Source organism: Canis lupus, chromosome 16, assembly GCF_048164855.1.
Source record: "Canis lupus baileyi chromosome 16, mCanLup2.hap1, whole genome shotgun sequence".
In the NCBI taxonomy this organism is placed as follows: domain Eukaryota; kingdom Metazoa; phylum Chordata; class Mammalia; order Carnivora; family Canidae; genus Canis; species Canis lupus.
Window position 1 is genome coordinate 11,871,315 of NC_132853.1, and position 15,624 is coordinate 11,886,938.

Below are 15,624 nucleotides of genomic sequence, written 5' to 3' on the forward strand. Positions count from 1 at the left end.
GCAGGGCAGGGGCCCGGGCGGGGGCCCCACCTGCGCGGGGAGGGGCGCCTCGCGGCTCCCGGCGGCTCCGCCTCGCGCCTCCAGGGCTGCGCCTCACCTCGCACGTCCCTGGCCAGGGCCCGCCAGGTGGGCGCGTAGCCGATGCAGTGGCCGCACCACGAGGAGTAGAACTGCACGAGCCACGCGGCGGAGCTGTTGGCCGTGGCCCCGCGCACGCTGCCGCTGTCCAGCACCCACACGGCGTCCTCGCCCGCGCGGTACAGCCGTGCGGCGCCGCCCGCCCCGGGGCCCGCCGCCGCCGCCGCCAGCAGCACGAGCAGCGGGGGCAGCCTCCGGGCTCGAGCCGCCGCCGTCGGGGCTCCCGGGCTGCGCGGCGCCGCCGCCGCCGCCGCCGCCGCCGTCGCCGCCGCCCCGGCCGCCGCCGCCATGTTGGGAGTGCCGCGGCGCGCCTGACCTTTCACCCTGGCAACCGGCGTCACGTGCGCCGCGCACGCCCGGCCCCGCCCCCGCGCCCGTCAGGCCCCGCCCCCCCGGGGTCGCCGGGTTTAGCCACTAGAAAAGTCCCGCGTCCGCAATGCAAATTTAGGGACCTTCTTCGACTTACCTACGCTGGGCTGCTGATTGGGGAACTCCCATTTAACGGGGGTAGTGGGGGGACTGGGGGAGCGGGGACTGTGCTTTATCCGGGAGCCCCACCTGGGCCTTAGAGAGTCCGCTACCCAGACCTGGACTTTTTAATACGAGATTTTACCTCCTGGATACGAGCTGGGGTGCGGTGCCGCCCGAGTCCCCGCGGTCCCGCAGAGCGCCGCTGCTGTCTTTGCAAGCCTGCTGTCCCGGCCTCCCCCGGCCTCCCGCGGGGCCGTGGCCGCAGCACCCTGGCCCAGGGGCTGGGGGCAGGGGCCCTGGTGACAGCTTTACCGGCCGTGGGTCTCTGTATTTGACTTGACTTTTTTTTTTTTTTTTAAGATTTTATTCATTTATTTATTTATTTATTTATGAGAGACACAGAGAGAGGCAGACACACAGGAAGAGGGAGAAGCAGGCTCCCTGCGGGGAGCCCCATACGGGACTCAGTTCCAGGACCCCGGGATCATGCCCTGAGCAGAAGGCAGACGTTCAACCGCTGAGCCACCGAGGCTTTCTATACCTGGCTGTGGCACTCCATCCCAGCGTCCTGGGACCCAGGCCCCTGGGTCAGCCTTGCACGCTCTATTTTCAGTTTCTTGTGTCTTCCTAAGACCCCTCGGTGGATTCTTTGCTCAGTGGCTCCTTGTCCAGTCTCAATCATGTAGAGCCTACCTAACGCACGGATGCTCGTTTGTGTGCAACATGTTGCTCAAGCCCAGCTCCCAGGCTGCCTGTCCATTCCTCAACTCCCACTGCTCCCTCCTCCAGAAGAGGTACCCCCACTGCTGTTAGGTATAAGGGACACCTGCTGCTCTGGCTGCTTCCTGCCACTGCATGTGGGCCTGGACAGTGGAGCCGCTGTCCAGGGGGCCCTCAGAGGGTCTGCCTCATGGGCCTCTGTAGTAGTTGAATTGTAGGTCCCAGCGAGATTCCATTTCCATGACTATGGGGCTTAATAGTCTAGGCGAGGGACAGCTGGGTGGCTCAGGCACATAAGCATCTGCCTTCTGCTCAGGTCCTGGGAATCCAGCCCCCGCATGGGGGCCCCCTCTCGGTGGGGAGTCTGCTCCTCTCTCTGCCTCTCCCTCCTGCTCATGCTCTCCTCTCTCGCTGTCAAATAAATAAATAAATAAAATCTTTAAAAAAAGAAAAAAAGAAACAACATCCTTCCCCCAACGTAGTGCAAGACCCTCCCCCTCCAGCCCAGTTAGGATATCCAGAGCTCACCAGTTTTGTAAGACAACCCTGGAGATCGCCAAGTGCGTGTTTTAATATCTCAATGGAGTCTCTCCATCCAGCTGATAGATCCTTTACAATGATCGATTGGGGTGGCGAATCCTGCTATACCTATTGCCATTCCCACTGATCTGCCTAACGCAGCAAGGAGGTTACCAGTTGGACAGGCTCTCTTTATCTTAGTTTATTGTGGATAGCTGTAAATAGGGAGAGGTATTCAATATGTGCCTTGAACAACAGAGATGGGGGGAGATAAATAAGCAAGGGTGCAGGTTCCTGTCCAATTGGCAGGTAGGCAAGTATATACCTGCGTTCCACATAGGAAAAGCAGTCCCTCTTGGGTTACACGTGAACATAAAAGAAGGGAGGCAGAGAAATTCCAAGCGAACCAGGAATTCTTGAAGTAAGGCCAAGTGATGTGTTTGCCTGCATGTATGAGGTATCTAAAGGGAAAGTATGGCAGCCCCTAATGGAGCCAAGCAGGGTTCGATGGGTTGAACAACATCCATGAATTTTGGGTAATATTGTACCATGCATTTTTGGGGCACTTGTTAGGATATGTGGTTGCTAATTTGATATTGTTTGGAAGTGGCCTAGGAGGGGGAGAAGTTTGCCCATCATCTCCCAATGTCTATAAAACGCCAGCCCTGAGTATCTGCCATCGTTATGGTGTGGTTACATTAGTGACTGGATAGGTAGGGTTCCTACCTTGATCCCCTGGGAGTGGTCATTCCTGACTTAAAGATAAGTAGTCACTCAAATCTACAACAAGTGGAAGTGGTCCCTCAATGTGGAATGAGAGGTTGGCCTGTGCTGTTGCCCATTCCAGTAAGTCGATGGAGTCAGCCTTCTAGTTTCCTTGTGGGGATGAACTCACACACAGAACAGTCCTGAGCATGGACTGGTGTGGTGGTGGAAGCTTTTAATAGGCTTCAGACTGCCTTTATTGCCTCCAAATATGGGTGTTGGGGGTTGCCAGCAGAAAGGAGTTGCTCATTAAGGAGTTCCAAACAGATGAGTTTGATGGGCGGAAGGCCAAGGCAGCCCAAAGGGCTAATATTATGAGAATAGAGGAGGAGCAGGGGCACCGGGGTGGCTCAGTCAGTTGGGTGTCTGACTCTAGGTTTGGCTCAGGTTGTGATCTCATGGGTGGTGGGATCGAGTCCTGCTTTGGGCTCTGCACTCCGTGGGAAGTCTGCTTGAGATTCTCTCCCCCTATTTGTGCACAAGTGCTCACACATAAATAAATAGATCTTAAAAAAAAAAAAGAATAAAGGAGGAGCATATCCCCAGCTTCTGACAGGGTTCCCAGTCCTGGGGAGATACTGCATATAATCCTATGGCAAAGATGAGAAACAAGAAAGTGCCTAAAACTATGAACGACTGAAAAAAGCTAATAGTCATTACTTACCTGGCATCAAGGAAAGGGCTAGATTTTTCCTGAAGAGGAGCTTCACGTCTTCCAGAAGTTCACAGGTATGCTGGTCGCTTTTTGTTTTTCTTTCTTCTCTCTCCAAGAGCTCTTTATCAGGGATCCAAAGCTTCCCCCTTGAATGGTGTATCCAGGAGTCAATACCGTTTGCCTTGACTGCAGTTGAATGGATAGGAGCACTGTATAGGGTCTGCTCCAGACAGGATGTAATGAAGGGGTAAGAGAAGGCAAAGGCTTGGCCAACACCAAGTCCCCAGGGTTGTAGACGGGGGTTCTGTCTCCCCAGGGTGGGCACCAGAGAGATGTTGCAAGGTCCGCTAGAACTTAGCCAGGTTGTTATGTCCTACACCACCACGTCTGAGCTTTCCCCATCAAGCAAGAGATTGTTGTTAAGAAAGGGGCGTCCACATAGCATCTCCTATGGAGTCAGGCCTATTCCCTGGGGAGTAGTCCTAATCCTTAACAGGACTGTGGGCGGCTGAGCTGGCCTTGGAAGCTGTGTCTCTTGGGAGAGTTCCTTAAGGTGCCTTTGGTGGAGGTTGTTAGTTTTTTTCCACCTATCCTGAAGATTATGGTCTCTAGGCCACGGGATTCCCAGTGTCATGGAGACTCCCCGCCCCCCCCCCCCCCCCCCCGGAGTAACAGCCGCTGTAAAAGAGGAGCTGTTGTCATTTTGTTGGTTCGGCGGGACCTGGGGAATTATTCTGAGGCTTGCTCAGTTCTCTAGAGAAAGCCCTCTACCCAGTTAGTAGAAGTGTCTGTGCAGACTAGACTCAAGATCTGGGTACGTGGGTGAAATCCATCTGCCAGGCCTCTCCAGGATAGCTTCCCTTTCATTGTTTGCTGGCGGGGGGGCTATTTCTCTATTGTGAAAAATCTTGGTAACCCTCTTGAGGCGGCTGTCCAGAGTCTTCTCTGGTCCTCTAGGAGATTCTTGTTGCTTTTTCCTAATGTCCAGAAGTAGACCGGCTGATAAATTTGTCCCGAAGAGTAAGCTGTCCCTGGGAATTATCGGGGTCTAGGTTGGAATGTTTAATCAGTGCCTGTCACAGCTTTTCCAAAAAGTTCTAAAAATAGGGGTTCCTCCTTTCCCTGCTCTACCTGAGAGAGCTCAGCATAATTGAGAGGTCTGTCTCCAGTGCTCTTGAGACCCTCAATGATGCGGTGAAAGGACGTCTGGTCCTCCCTCTCCCCCAGGATCCTAAGTCAGGAAGGCCTGGTTCCCAGTGTGATGTGGAAGGGCGTCACCTCCTCTGTAGCCTGTCTTCCTTCTCTTCCTTCTGTGGGGGTCTGCCCCTAGTCTAGGGCCTCCCCTGTGTGAGGGCAGCTCTGAAGCAGGCCGGATTCCGAGGAGGGCCTGATTCGGAGGAGGGGCCTGACATCCTTCCAGGTAAGATTGAAGAACTGGCTGACTTCCATGAGGGCATCAATATACTTATCAGGATCTTCTGAAAGTTTTCCCACGTCTTTTTCTATTTGCTTCAAGTCCTGGAGTGAGAAAGGGCGGCAGACCTGTATGGGGTTCCCTCCTCATCAGGGATCTGTTTCTGCAAGGGGAGCAGAGAAGGGTGGCAGGATGCTCCGGGCTCTGGTTTGTATGGGGGGTGCTCCGTGTTTTGGTGGAGCTGCTCCCTGTCTGCTTTGGTCAACACCTGGCTTCTCTCTCTCTCATCTCCCTCCCTTGTTCTGTTCTGTTGCACGATGGCCAGAAGGGCCGGGTGCATTGCACACTTTGTATAAGAGTCATTGCCACCCCAAAGACGAAGACTGTCAAGATCCTCATACCATTTGCCTTGGTGGGTTGTTTTTGTTTTTTTACAAAAGGGGTCCGATCGCAGATGGTGTCATAGTTGGTACTTCCCTCAGGCCATCTTTCTCCATCTTCTAGGTGGTGCTTAGGCCATGCACGGTAGCAGAAGAATATTGAGCATTTCACTTTGAGGGTCTGAGGGGACTGAATGGTTGCCAGATGTTGAGGACGCACTCTGGGGAGTGTGAACTCCGGAGGGAGGGTATATTTCCCCATCTACAGATGAAGGAGGAAGTCCTGGGCAGGAGGAAGTCCTGAGCGTCCCCCAGGTTCTCCAAATCTTGAGCAGGGCCTGAACTGGACGTCTCCTGCCATCCCCATCTCCTCTCCTCCTACCTCTGCGGCTAGGGATGGGGGTGAGGCCCGAGCGGTTGCAGCAGCTCTACACCCATGTGCCCCCTGCCCCCCATTTCCTTTCTAACACTAGAGTTGGCCTGTGTGCTGTGGGCCTCTCCACACCTGAGTCTCAGGTGCACAGCCCTCAGCGCGTCCCAGCCCGCATCTGCCAACCATCTCCTCGAGGTGATCATCGGCAGGCTGAGTGCCCTCCCTGACTTAGAGCTCCAGATTCAAGTCCACAGCACCCCAAATGCTGCTCACTCTTATGAGCCTGGATGGTTCAGTGGCCCAGTTCCTTTTGCTTTTGGCTTCCACTGAAGAGTAGCCTTGGCCCAGAACCCTTGGGCATCAGGAGGGAGCGCTCCTTCCTGCACAAGGTCCAGTCCGCGAAACCCTGAGGGAGGTGATGGGAAAGCCCACTGACTCAGAACTCCCCGCTTACTGGCTCGGTGACTGGTGTGCTCCCACTCCCCAGAGCAATGTTTATAGGGCAGAGATGGCCCTGAGAAAGGAAAGGAGGAGCCAAGCCACAGTCACTTTGTCACGCTATTACTTATCCTCTGTATCTGGCAGACGCGTCCCCAGAGAATGTCCTCAGCACCCTGTGTTCCCCAGACCTGTGTCCAGGGGTGTGGGGGTAAGGAGAGCCCCAGACAAGGCAGCGGCTTGGCGGAGCAGAGAGGACTCCCACCCTGGAGGGGCTGGGGGTAGTGGCAGGGCTAGGGCACTGGGCAGGGGGCCCCGTGACAGCTTTCCCAGGGGTCAGTCTAAGAGCTTCTTATACACAGCTGTGGCACTCTATCCCACCCTCCTGGGACCCGGGCCCCTGGGTCAGCCTTACACTGTATTTTCAGCTTCTTGAGTCTTCCTGAGACCCCTTGGTGGGTTCTTTGCTCAGTGGCTGCTTGTCGGATCTCAGACATGCAGAGCCCAACCCACAGATGCTCGTTTGTGCAGCGTGTTGCTCAAGCCCAGCTCCCTGGCTGCCTGTCCATTCCTCAACTCCCACCGCTATGACTTTAATTCAACAGGAGACCTGATTTTTACATTGCTTTTCGTAATTGTTATGCCTATCAACATTTTCTTCGAACTGTGGGGCTGAAACAAAACAGAAAGGAAGTAGCTCACAGACCAGATAATGAGTCAGCAATAGACATTGGCCTCGAAGTTCAAATTGCTATGTTTCAGGCCTCTTGGCTCTTCTGCAGCCCAGGCAGAGGGACTGCATGTGCAAAGGCCCTGAGGTAGAAGGGGCAAGCATATCAGAAGAACAGCTGGAGCTGAGTTAGCCAGGGGAAGAGAGGGAACCAGAGAACCAGCCAAGGGCAAGCCTGGGTGGGGCCTCACTGGTCAGGCTGCAGGCCAGGGCCCTGGCTCCCAAAGCCATGGTGGCCACCAGAGGATTTGAGTAGGGATGTGGTTCTGCCCTTCTGGCAGCTATGTAGGAGGGGCAGGAGGGGAAGGAAGAGACAGTGATGGGCCATCACAGCCCCCCAGTGGGACTCAGATGAGGAGTCTGTGGCAGTGCCAGAGACAAGGTCAGACATTGGGTGAGTTTTGAAGAGAGGGAGGGACATGGGAGAGCAGTGTTGGGATGAGAGTGGAAATCGGAGCTTGTTTGAGACCCACTGATCTTTTCGACAGCTAAGGGAGGTACCAGACCCCTGGTTGGCTGTGGGAGTGTGGGGCTCAGAGGGCAGGGCAGGGCAGGCTAGTTGAGGTCAGCCCAGGAGGCCGTGCAGGACAGAGAGGACTGGCCACACCCTGAGCCCTGGGCTGAAGCAAATGGGGCAGAAGTAGGGGGCAGAGGAGCAGCGGTGAGGCGAGGCGGGAGGGGGACAGGAGAGGGCGGAGAGCAGAGGTCAAGGACAAAGAATGAGCCTAGGTCAGTCTGGGGGGCGGCTCACACATGGCTGGACAATGGTGCTCTGAGTGGTGCATGGACAGGGTGTGACTGGAAGTGTTTACAGAAGGTGGAGGAGAGAATAAGAGGTCCCTGAGGACCTGATGGCGGCCCTTCCCAGGGGGTCTGCCTCAAGGGCAGCAGGGATCTGGTGTGGGCTGCAGCCTGGAGGGACAGCCTTGCCCACAGGGAACAGGCTGGGAGAGCCGGGGTTGGCTTAGCGGAGCTCTAGGAGCACCAGGGGAGGTGAAAGCCTGCCGCTGAGGGACCCAGGCTGGGAGGGGACCCCACATGCCCAAATCCGCCCAGCTCAGCCCCTGTCCACCTCTCTCTACTGAGGGGACTGCTCCAGCCTGCTAAGAGAACCCCCCTGCAGCTTGTGCATCCTGGGGTCCCTCCTACTCTGCCCTCCGGGTGGAGCCCAGCCTTCTCTGGGCCTCCCCTGCTCCCTGCCTCTGCCCCTCTACCTGTGACCAGGTAGGCCTCAGCCTGGTCATCCATCTGGCAAGGACGGGGCAGCTGGGCTATCGGACGGGGTCCGAGCTCCTTCCAGGAGGATTTTTAACTCTGAATGCCGTCTCTGCCCACTCAGGCTACCTAACAAAACCCCACAGACCGACAGACATTGATTTCTCACAGTTCGGGAGGCCAGATGGTCCAGATCAAGGTCCATACAGTTGGCTCCCAGTGCGGCCCACCCCCGGGCTGGCATAGCCGGCCACCTTCCCGCCATGTCCTCCCGTGGCCTTTCCTCCATGTGCACTCATGGGCAGAGGGAGGACACTCTCTGAGGCCTCTTCTCACAGGGGCACTGATGCGTGGGGTAGGGCCCACCTGCATGACCTCATCAAGCCCTGATCACCTCCCGGAGGTGCCTCCTGGCACTGGCACACTGGGGGTTAGGGCTTCAACAGAGGAATTCTGGGGAGACACAGTCCAGTCCACAGCAAACCCAAAGCTCCTCCCCTCGGTCCCCTGTGACAGCCCCATTGGCATAACTCCACCCCAGGACTTGTGTGTCCCCCATCTAGGTGCTGAGGGAGCCAGAGCAGGGTTCTCTGGGGGCAGCCAGTGGGTGTGCACACTGGCCCCGCTCTACCTCTACGGCCTTGGGGTTCTCCTGGCCCCTCCTTGGCCAGCAGGTGGCCGGTTACCTGCTCTGCCAGTCCCAGAGACTGCTGGCTACACCCCCTCCTGCTGTAGGTCTTGTCAGTCCCCTCCCCGGAGACCAGCCCCACCCCATGGGGGAAAAGGCAGGCTGGTGCTGCCAACACCCTGAACCCACCTGGGGGGTGCCCATGGCGCCTGGCTGAGCCCAGCACGGAGAGGCTGCACCCTGAAAACAGCACCGTCCTATACCAAACCCAAAGTACCGCTGGCCCCGCGGCACAGGTCGATTTAATAAAGATTCTTTGGAAAAGCACATGTCAGTTGTAAAATGCAGCCAACATTAGGAAACATTGAAACGAGGTGGGGGTGGATTGTATCTCAGAATCGGAGATGTGGGGCAGCATTGCTCCTGTTGGTTTTCAGGCGCAGCCCAAAGCCCCCCAACCCGACCCCAGCACCCTGCTCAGTCGAGAGGCACCTGCACTCTGTGGACACTCAGCCCTGGCACTGTTCTCCTGAGGAAAAACATGCAGCCAGGGGGAATTCTGAGATGCCTCCAGTAGAAAGACATGCTTTATCTCACAGGAATTCGCATGTGGGGAGGTTTGCAGCTCAGAGCCGATGGAGTGAGGGATTGGTGTTTCTGCTTTACAGCGGTGGGAAACTGAGAATCAGAGGGCTGAGGGCTGTGGTCAAGGGCACGCCGCACAAATTCGACAGAGGGGTCTCCAACCTGGGTGCCCTGACACTCAGCCTTCCCTGCTCCCAGCGCCACTGCCAGGCCAGGCTGTGTGGCTCGATGGCACCAGCCCCCGATGGCAGGGCCACTGAGGCTTGGCTGCACCCCCAGGCTGGGCAGGCTCTGCACGGGGCAGAGACAGGAACTGCAGTGCAGCCGACTCCAGAACAGGCCCTGCCCTCCAGCTGGCATTTGGTGTCCAGCACCGCTGCTCAGGAGCACCACCTGTTCTCTGGAAAACTTCAAAGAGGAGGACTACTGCAGAACACTGCCCATGCCGGAGACAGAACCTGGCGGGGACAATCCTGTGCCCTCCAATGACACCTTGAGGAGGGCAGGGATGGTGGACACAGCGGTATGGGACAGGGGTCCCTGCTGGGCCCCAAGGAAGAGGTGGACAGTGGGGTTTGGGCCCCTGAGCATCACCACGGCCCTGCTGTGTCCTGTTACAGCCTGGGTGGACAGGGATGCAGCACAGGAGCAGCCAGGGGAGCAGGGGTGCAGGTGTGTGTGTGTGTGTGTGTATGCGCGGTCACCCACCATCCCGTTCTTGTGTCCCAAACCTGCAGTTGCATTTTGCAAACACTACAGCCTGTTCCCAGCGGTGCTCTCGGGGATGTGGGAGGGCCTTTGCTGGGGGGCAAAAGTACATTGTTGGGGGGACAGATGTAGCGAAGCAGCTTGGCATTTGGTGCCTGGCATTGGGTGGGCAGGTAGAGACCACGGGCACAGATGTGGGGCTTACAGACATTTTTCTGGGGCCCGGATGCTGCCTGGGCAGCCAGCAGGAACTGGTCTGACCTCCCCAACCAGGTTTGTCCAGGTGCTCACCCGACAGCCGAGAGAACCTGGCCCAGGCCCACTCAGTCCACTCACCTCCCACCCCCCGTGGGGGGCCAGGGGCCCGGGCACAGGAGGGCACCCTCTAGATAGGGGCTGCTGGGTTCCCCCAGAGCTCCCCATACCTGCCCTTGAGGCCCTCAGCTGTATCTTATAGAAGTGGCCATTACAGGCACTCCAGAAAGGGATCAAAAGGCCTCATAAATTGGTCTGGTGATTTGGGATCTGAAGTGCCAAAGGCTCATTCGGGGGCGTTTTATGCAGGAGGCACAGTTGAGCAGGGCAGTTGAAAGAGACAGATCACTGGAAAATTAAATGTGGGCTTTAACTGAGAAATAATCATTTTCTATGAAAGATAATGACTTCTCTGGAGGCTCATATAAAGATTTATCGGCCCCAGACATTAGTAGGGATCAGAGCCAAGGTGAGCAAGGCACCGGCGGCAGCAATCTTGGTGTGGAAGTCTCACGGGCTCCTAGACCCAGATGCCAGATCCCGCGCTCTGCAGTCGTGGTGCCAGCTGAGATTCAGGGCGTTGCACGTGGTGCTGACCTGAACCATGGATGCTCCCTTGGACCTCGGACCCTGCTGACGTAGGTGCAAGGCCTCCGGCGCAGGCATCTCCAGCACCTGCCTGCACCAAGGGAAAGTCACTCGGGAGGCCCTAGGTCAGCTGGGAGCACGGCCACCTCACGGCGACCAGAAAGGAGACAATCGAGTTTGAGGCAAATCTGCAGGGTTTTGATGTTGGAGATTTATTACCATGCCAAACGCGTGTGTGTAAAATACATAATTCCTCTCACATGGCCTTGTAAATCCAAAAGAGTCAGCAATAAACAGAAAAAAAAATTACAGACTAATCTGTTCAGAAAACGAGAAGGAAATCGATAAGAAAGCTGTAGCTCAGAATCTGTTTGGAAATTGTGTACACAGAGCTGGAACACAACCCCTGTTCCCCATCCAAGCCTCTCCTGGGTGGAATCAGCAAGAACTGTCTGAGCTGGTGCCTCCCTGAGCTGCAAAACAACTCGGCGTGTGACAAAGGTTGACCTGGCCAGCAGCCGACCTGCACACGCGGCTGCCCCAGAGCTGGCGCCTGGGGGAGGGCTTCCTGGAGAGGGCCCCTCTCCGGAGCTAGAGGGTGGAGGGCGCAGGCAGACTTCAGGGCTCTCCCAGGCCAGCTTTGGGGACAGCTCCCATCTCAACTCCAAGTCACGAAAGTCTGGATCTTCCTGGGGCTCCACATAAGTGCAGTCAAGGGGAAGGGGATGAGCTACCCTCTAAAAGCTGGGGATGTCTAAGGCTCTGGATGGGCGCAGCCAAGCCCTGGAGGGATCAGCACCCTGCCCCCACCCCTGAAGACGGCCCTCATTCCACAACGGGCCACAATGGATGGCCACCAGGAAACGGGCTCCGGTGTCCTCCAAGAAGGTCCTGAGCACTCAGGGAGTCTGTGGCCCACCTGCTGCCAAAAGACAGGCCAAGCTTGGCTGATGACCTTTGGCCCTTGAGCTGGTGGCTCCTCTAATCCTCGCAGGCCTGGGCCTTGGGCGCCAGGAGAGCTGGGGGCTGAGTCAGTGCAAACGTGCCCCCTGCCCACCTCACCCATGCTTCCCCAGAACCTCTCTCTCCCGGCCTTTGTGGATGGCTCTCAGTCCTGGCTCATGCTCTCCGTGGCCTGCTGCCTGGCTCAGCCCTGGGAGTTGAACCCAAAGTTCAAAAAAATACCGAGCCCACTGCACTTGATGTCTCCCACCACACTGTCCTCGGCCTAGTGTCAGATGACCACCAGCACGGCCAGCTGCAGGTGGCTACTCTGAATGGTGGCTCTGCCCTCAGGTGTCCAGGCTTCCAGAGCCTTCTGCACACGTGGGCACATGTGGGCACACATGAGTATAATGTCACAGGTGCCTGCATGTCACCACGGGGGCTGCACTGTCTTCTCAGGAGTCTCATCCTCCCGAGGCCGCTGGGTCAGCCTAGGGGACAGGCCAGCTCTGTCAGCGGGCCGCCGGCTGGGCCAGCTCTGAGACCAGAGCTAGTGAGTCGCACAGGATCCTTCTAGTGAGCTGGCTGGAGACTAAATCGACCGCCTCGGCTCTCTCTGCACCGGGTGGGTCGATGCAGGGGCCCTTCTGCCCGGTGCCAGACAGCCCTGTGCCACCAGCCACCAGCAATACTGGAAGACCATCCCCGGCCATACAGGCCACTCTGGATGGGGCTGGGGGCTGCAGCATCACCTGCCGTGCAGCATCACCCACCGCCCCCCATGATGGGGAGCCTAGCCAGCCAATCGGTTCAGACCACCCGCTGCCCACGGCCTGGGTTCCCCCATCAGACCTTGATCCACCCAACTTGTCCTCAAAGCTTCCACTGTGCGCACCTGCCCCCAGGAAGAGCCCTGACTCCTGGGGCCCCAGAGACAGGGCCTCAGGCAGGGCCTTCTTAGACAAGGAGGGCACCTCTCCAGTTTTGATGGAGGCGTCCTCCTCTGGGGGGCCCCTAGGGAACATGGCATCTTCAGGTGGGGGAGGGAAGTCTTCTGAGTGGGGGCTGGTGGGGCTGGCCTCACTCTCTGCTGGGAAGGTGGGAGGTGGAGGAGGGAGGCTGGCGTCCCTATGGGTGGAGGACTGGAGGTCGGCACTGCTGTAGGACAGCACGTCATCGACAGGGGACAGGATCTCAGGCAAGACCCTGCTGGCCAGGGTGGGGCAGGCTTCCTCCAGGGCAGGGGAGTCTCCACCCCCGCTATGCCCAGGAGCCCGGCCCTCAGGTGTCAGGGCTACCAGACTGCCAGGGTCCCCAGGAGGAGCCCTCAGGCTCCCAGGGACCTTGGGTTCAGACCCGGCCTCCTGGGGTTTCTTGTCATTGGATGGACTCAGGTCAGCATTCCCGGGCTCCTGTGGGCGGCCAGCTGAGGCCTGCAGAAGCACAGGCTCTCCTTTGGCTAAATCCACCTTTTCAGATGTCAAGGACCCCGAGGGAGAGGAAAGGGACAGATCTAAGTCACTGGAGGAAGAGGCTTTGGATGGGAGTGGCTTTCGGGCAGCCTCGGGGGACTTCTGTTTGGCTCTCTCTGCATGTAATCCACTGATCATGCTCCCACTGGTTCCAGAAGCTTCCTGCTCCTTCCCAAGGTCCAAGGAAGGAAGTGCAGAGCAGGACACCCCACCACTTTCCAGGTGGGATGAGCCTCCTGCCAGCGAGGAGTGCCCTAAGGCTGGGTCCGCACCAGGGCCTGGCTCCAGCAGGTTCTCCTCGTCCCAGACTTTGCTGGACGCCTCTGACAGCTCTGACCCTGACCTGGAAGAAGGCGTACAATGGAGAGGCAGCAGCTGGCCCTCCTGCAGGAGGCCTGGACCTGGCTCTGGGCCTCCTGCCTCCATGAAGGAGCAGTGCAGAGCACTGGCCCCGGTGCCCCCCAGCCCCTCCCAGGCCACCTGCCCCCCACCTCCATGAAGCCCCTGGGTGTCTTGAGGAGAGAACTCCCCGGACCTGCCAGGTTCCCCGTCTGGGGCATCCCCAGCTGCCCAGTCCAACAGGGACGTGGAGCTCTCGGAAAGCTGCACCAGAGTGGCGGACACTTTCTGAAACTCTTGGAGAGAGGGGCAGGACAGCTCTTTCACAGGGGACACGGTGTGGGACCATGCAGAAGACCCCGAGCAGCTCCAGGGAGTGTACTTGGACTCAGACTCCGGGCCCAGGCCCAGGGGGCTGCCCTCACGCAGGCTGGGTGGTGCAGGAGCTGCAGAGAGAGGGGAGTTTGAGAGTAAGGGCTACCCCTAGGGTGCAGGGATAAGCGGCAGCCCACACCCCATGGCCTCGACCCAGTGGACCCAGACCAGAAAAGCCCAGACAGGCGGGAGAAATGTCCACAGCACCAGCGCAGTGAATCCTCGACTACACCGGTTAGCTCTGCCTGGACAGGGGATCTCCCTACGGTCACTCCCCTGCCACTTGGGGACCTGTGGTGGGAGGGTGGGGGTGTAGGCAGGGCTCCCCCGAAGGGCTTGGGGAGAAGGCTGGCTCTGCCTGAAGAACTGGTCTTGGACGACCCTTAGGTAGGGATTCGATGTTCCCTGTGCAAGGCAGGGGCCTCACCTGGAGCAGCAGTGAGCGGAGCAGCTTCCAGCTGAGGGAAGGGGTTGTAGGGGTCCTCCTGCCAACAGGGCTCTATCCTGAAAGCACATATGTGGGGATGTCCCAGGGGCTCCCTGGAGAGGGCCCCATCCTTCCTCCTGGCTCAGGGCCTCTGCAGGTGCCTTGGGCCACCCCAAAAGCTTGACAACCGTGCCTGCCAGGCACCTGCCCCAGTGGGAAGTGACCGTCAGAGCACAGGACTCCCCAGGTGGGGGGCAGGGGGACCCGTTTTTAGGGGTTCTGGCCTCAGTCCCCACTGGATTAGGTCTCTGAGGTGCTTGTATCCAAGAGGCTCAGGGGCATGTGTTCCCTGGAAGGGCCCCACCTACAGCCCCCACCACTGGAACTTGGGCCAATCCACCAAGTGACATGTGTTTCCATAGAGGGGGTCAGACTCAGGAGGGCATGGGGAGCACTGGGGGTGCACAGGGGACCCAGGCCAAGATGAAGGGTGCCGGGGGGTAGTGAGGTTCTCTCAAGGAGAGGACCAGCATCTCCATGCCCCAGGGTCCTGTGCCCTGCCCCAGAGTCACAACCCCCACCCCAGGGTCACACCTCCTGTCAGAAGGTCATGCCCCCATCTCAGGGTCCCGCCCCCTGCCCAAGGGTCCCACCCGCTGAGCCAGGGTCACTGGCCCAGCCAGTCCCCGCAAACCTCACACCTCTGTTCCCCCAACCACCAGCTTTCCATTTGGTGGGGATCCTCCATGGGGCTGCTGGAAAAATCCAGCCCCAATTTCGACCCTGCTGGGCTTGTGCTGCCTTCAACCACCTGCTGGAGAAAGACCACAGCCAGGGTATGGCCACTGCAGCCAGGACATCAGCCCGCACCCCTTAGCTGTGGATAAAGCTCCTATGTCCTGGTGGCTATGTTAACAAAGATCATCCCCTTAAAGATGGCCGTGGAGCCTCCCACTTACCAGGTACTCCTCCCTGCAGCGGGCTCCAGAGACCCCGCAAGGGTTGAATCCACCTGGGAAGGGCCAAACAGGCCCCATCCCATCAACGCCCTCCCGTGGTGGACAGGGTGACGCCCCACCCAAAGCCACATGGTGGAGCCCCACAAAGCAAGGCCAGCCCCCCACCCCTGCAGAAGGTGCAGGGCCAAGCCTTGACTCACACTGGCTTTTGGGGGGCTGCAGGGAGCCCCTCTGCCCAGGGAACACCGGCCCTGGAGTTCCTGTGCGGGGCTTCCCTTCAGAGGCCTGGTCTCCTCCTTTGACGACAAGGAGCTGGGGTTAAGCTGCGGGTCTCCTGCGAGCAAAGGGACTGTGAGCATTGACGGGCACAGAATGTGGGATATGGACGGCACAGCATCTGGGAACTCTGAAGCCGTGTGAAAAAATCAGCCTCGGGAAACGGGCACAGCACCCAAACTGGCCCCCCATCATCCAGAGGGGGAGACCAAGGCAGGGAGGAGCGCCCCCAGCCAGCCCACCCCATGC

At 58.3% G+C, this 15,624-nt stretch overlaps 2 protein-coding genes across 11 annotated transcripts in view; both read right to left on the reverse strand.

Moving 5' to 3' along the window:
• Positions 1–428, reverse strand: part of QSOX2 (quiescin sulfhydryl oxidase 2) — a 31,864-nt gene extending 31,436 nt beyond the window's left edge. Inside the window, exon 1 of the mRNA XM_072777730.1 lies at positions 98–428. Within this exon, the coding sequence (XP_072633831.1) occupies positions 98–428 (331 nt within the window). The remainder of the gene's footprint in view (positions 1–97) is intronic.
• Positions 429–10,771: 10,343 nt separating this feature from the next.
• Positions 10,772–15,624, reverse strand: part of CCDC187 (coiled-coil domain containing 187) — a 37,824-nt gene continuing 32,971 nt past the window's right edge. For 9 of the 10 annotated variants that reach the window (XM_072778665.1, XM_072778670.1, XM_072778667.1 and 6 more), the window contains 5 exons: positions 15,300–15,433; positions 14,842–14,954; positions 14,141–14,217; positions 13,535–13,784; positions 10,772–13,342 (listed from right to left, as the gene is read on the reverse strand). In XM_072778665.1, the coding sequence (XP_072634766.1) occupies positions 12,040–13,342; positions 13,535–13,784; positions 14,141–14,217; positions 14,842–14,954; positions 15,300–15,433 (1,877 nt within the window). In that variant the 3' untranslated portion in view covers positions 10,772–12,039. The remainder of the gene's footprint in view (positions 13,343–13,534; positions 13,785–14,140; positions 14,218–14,841; positions 14,955–15,299; positions 15,434–15,624) is intronic. The other variant, XM_072778666.1, reaches the window with a different exon arrangement.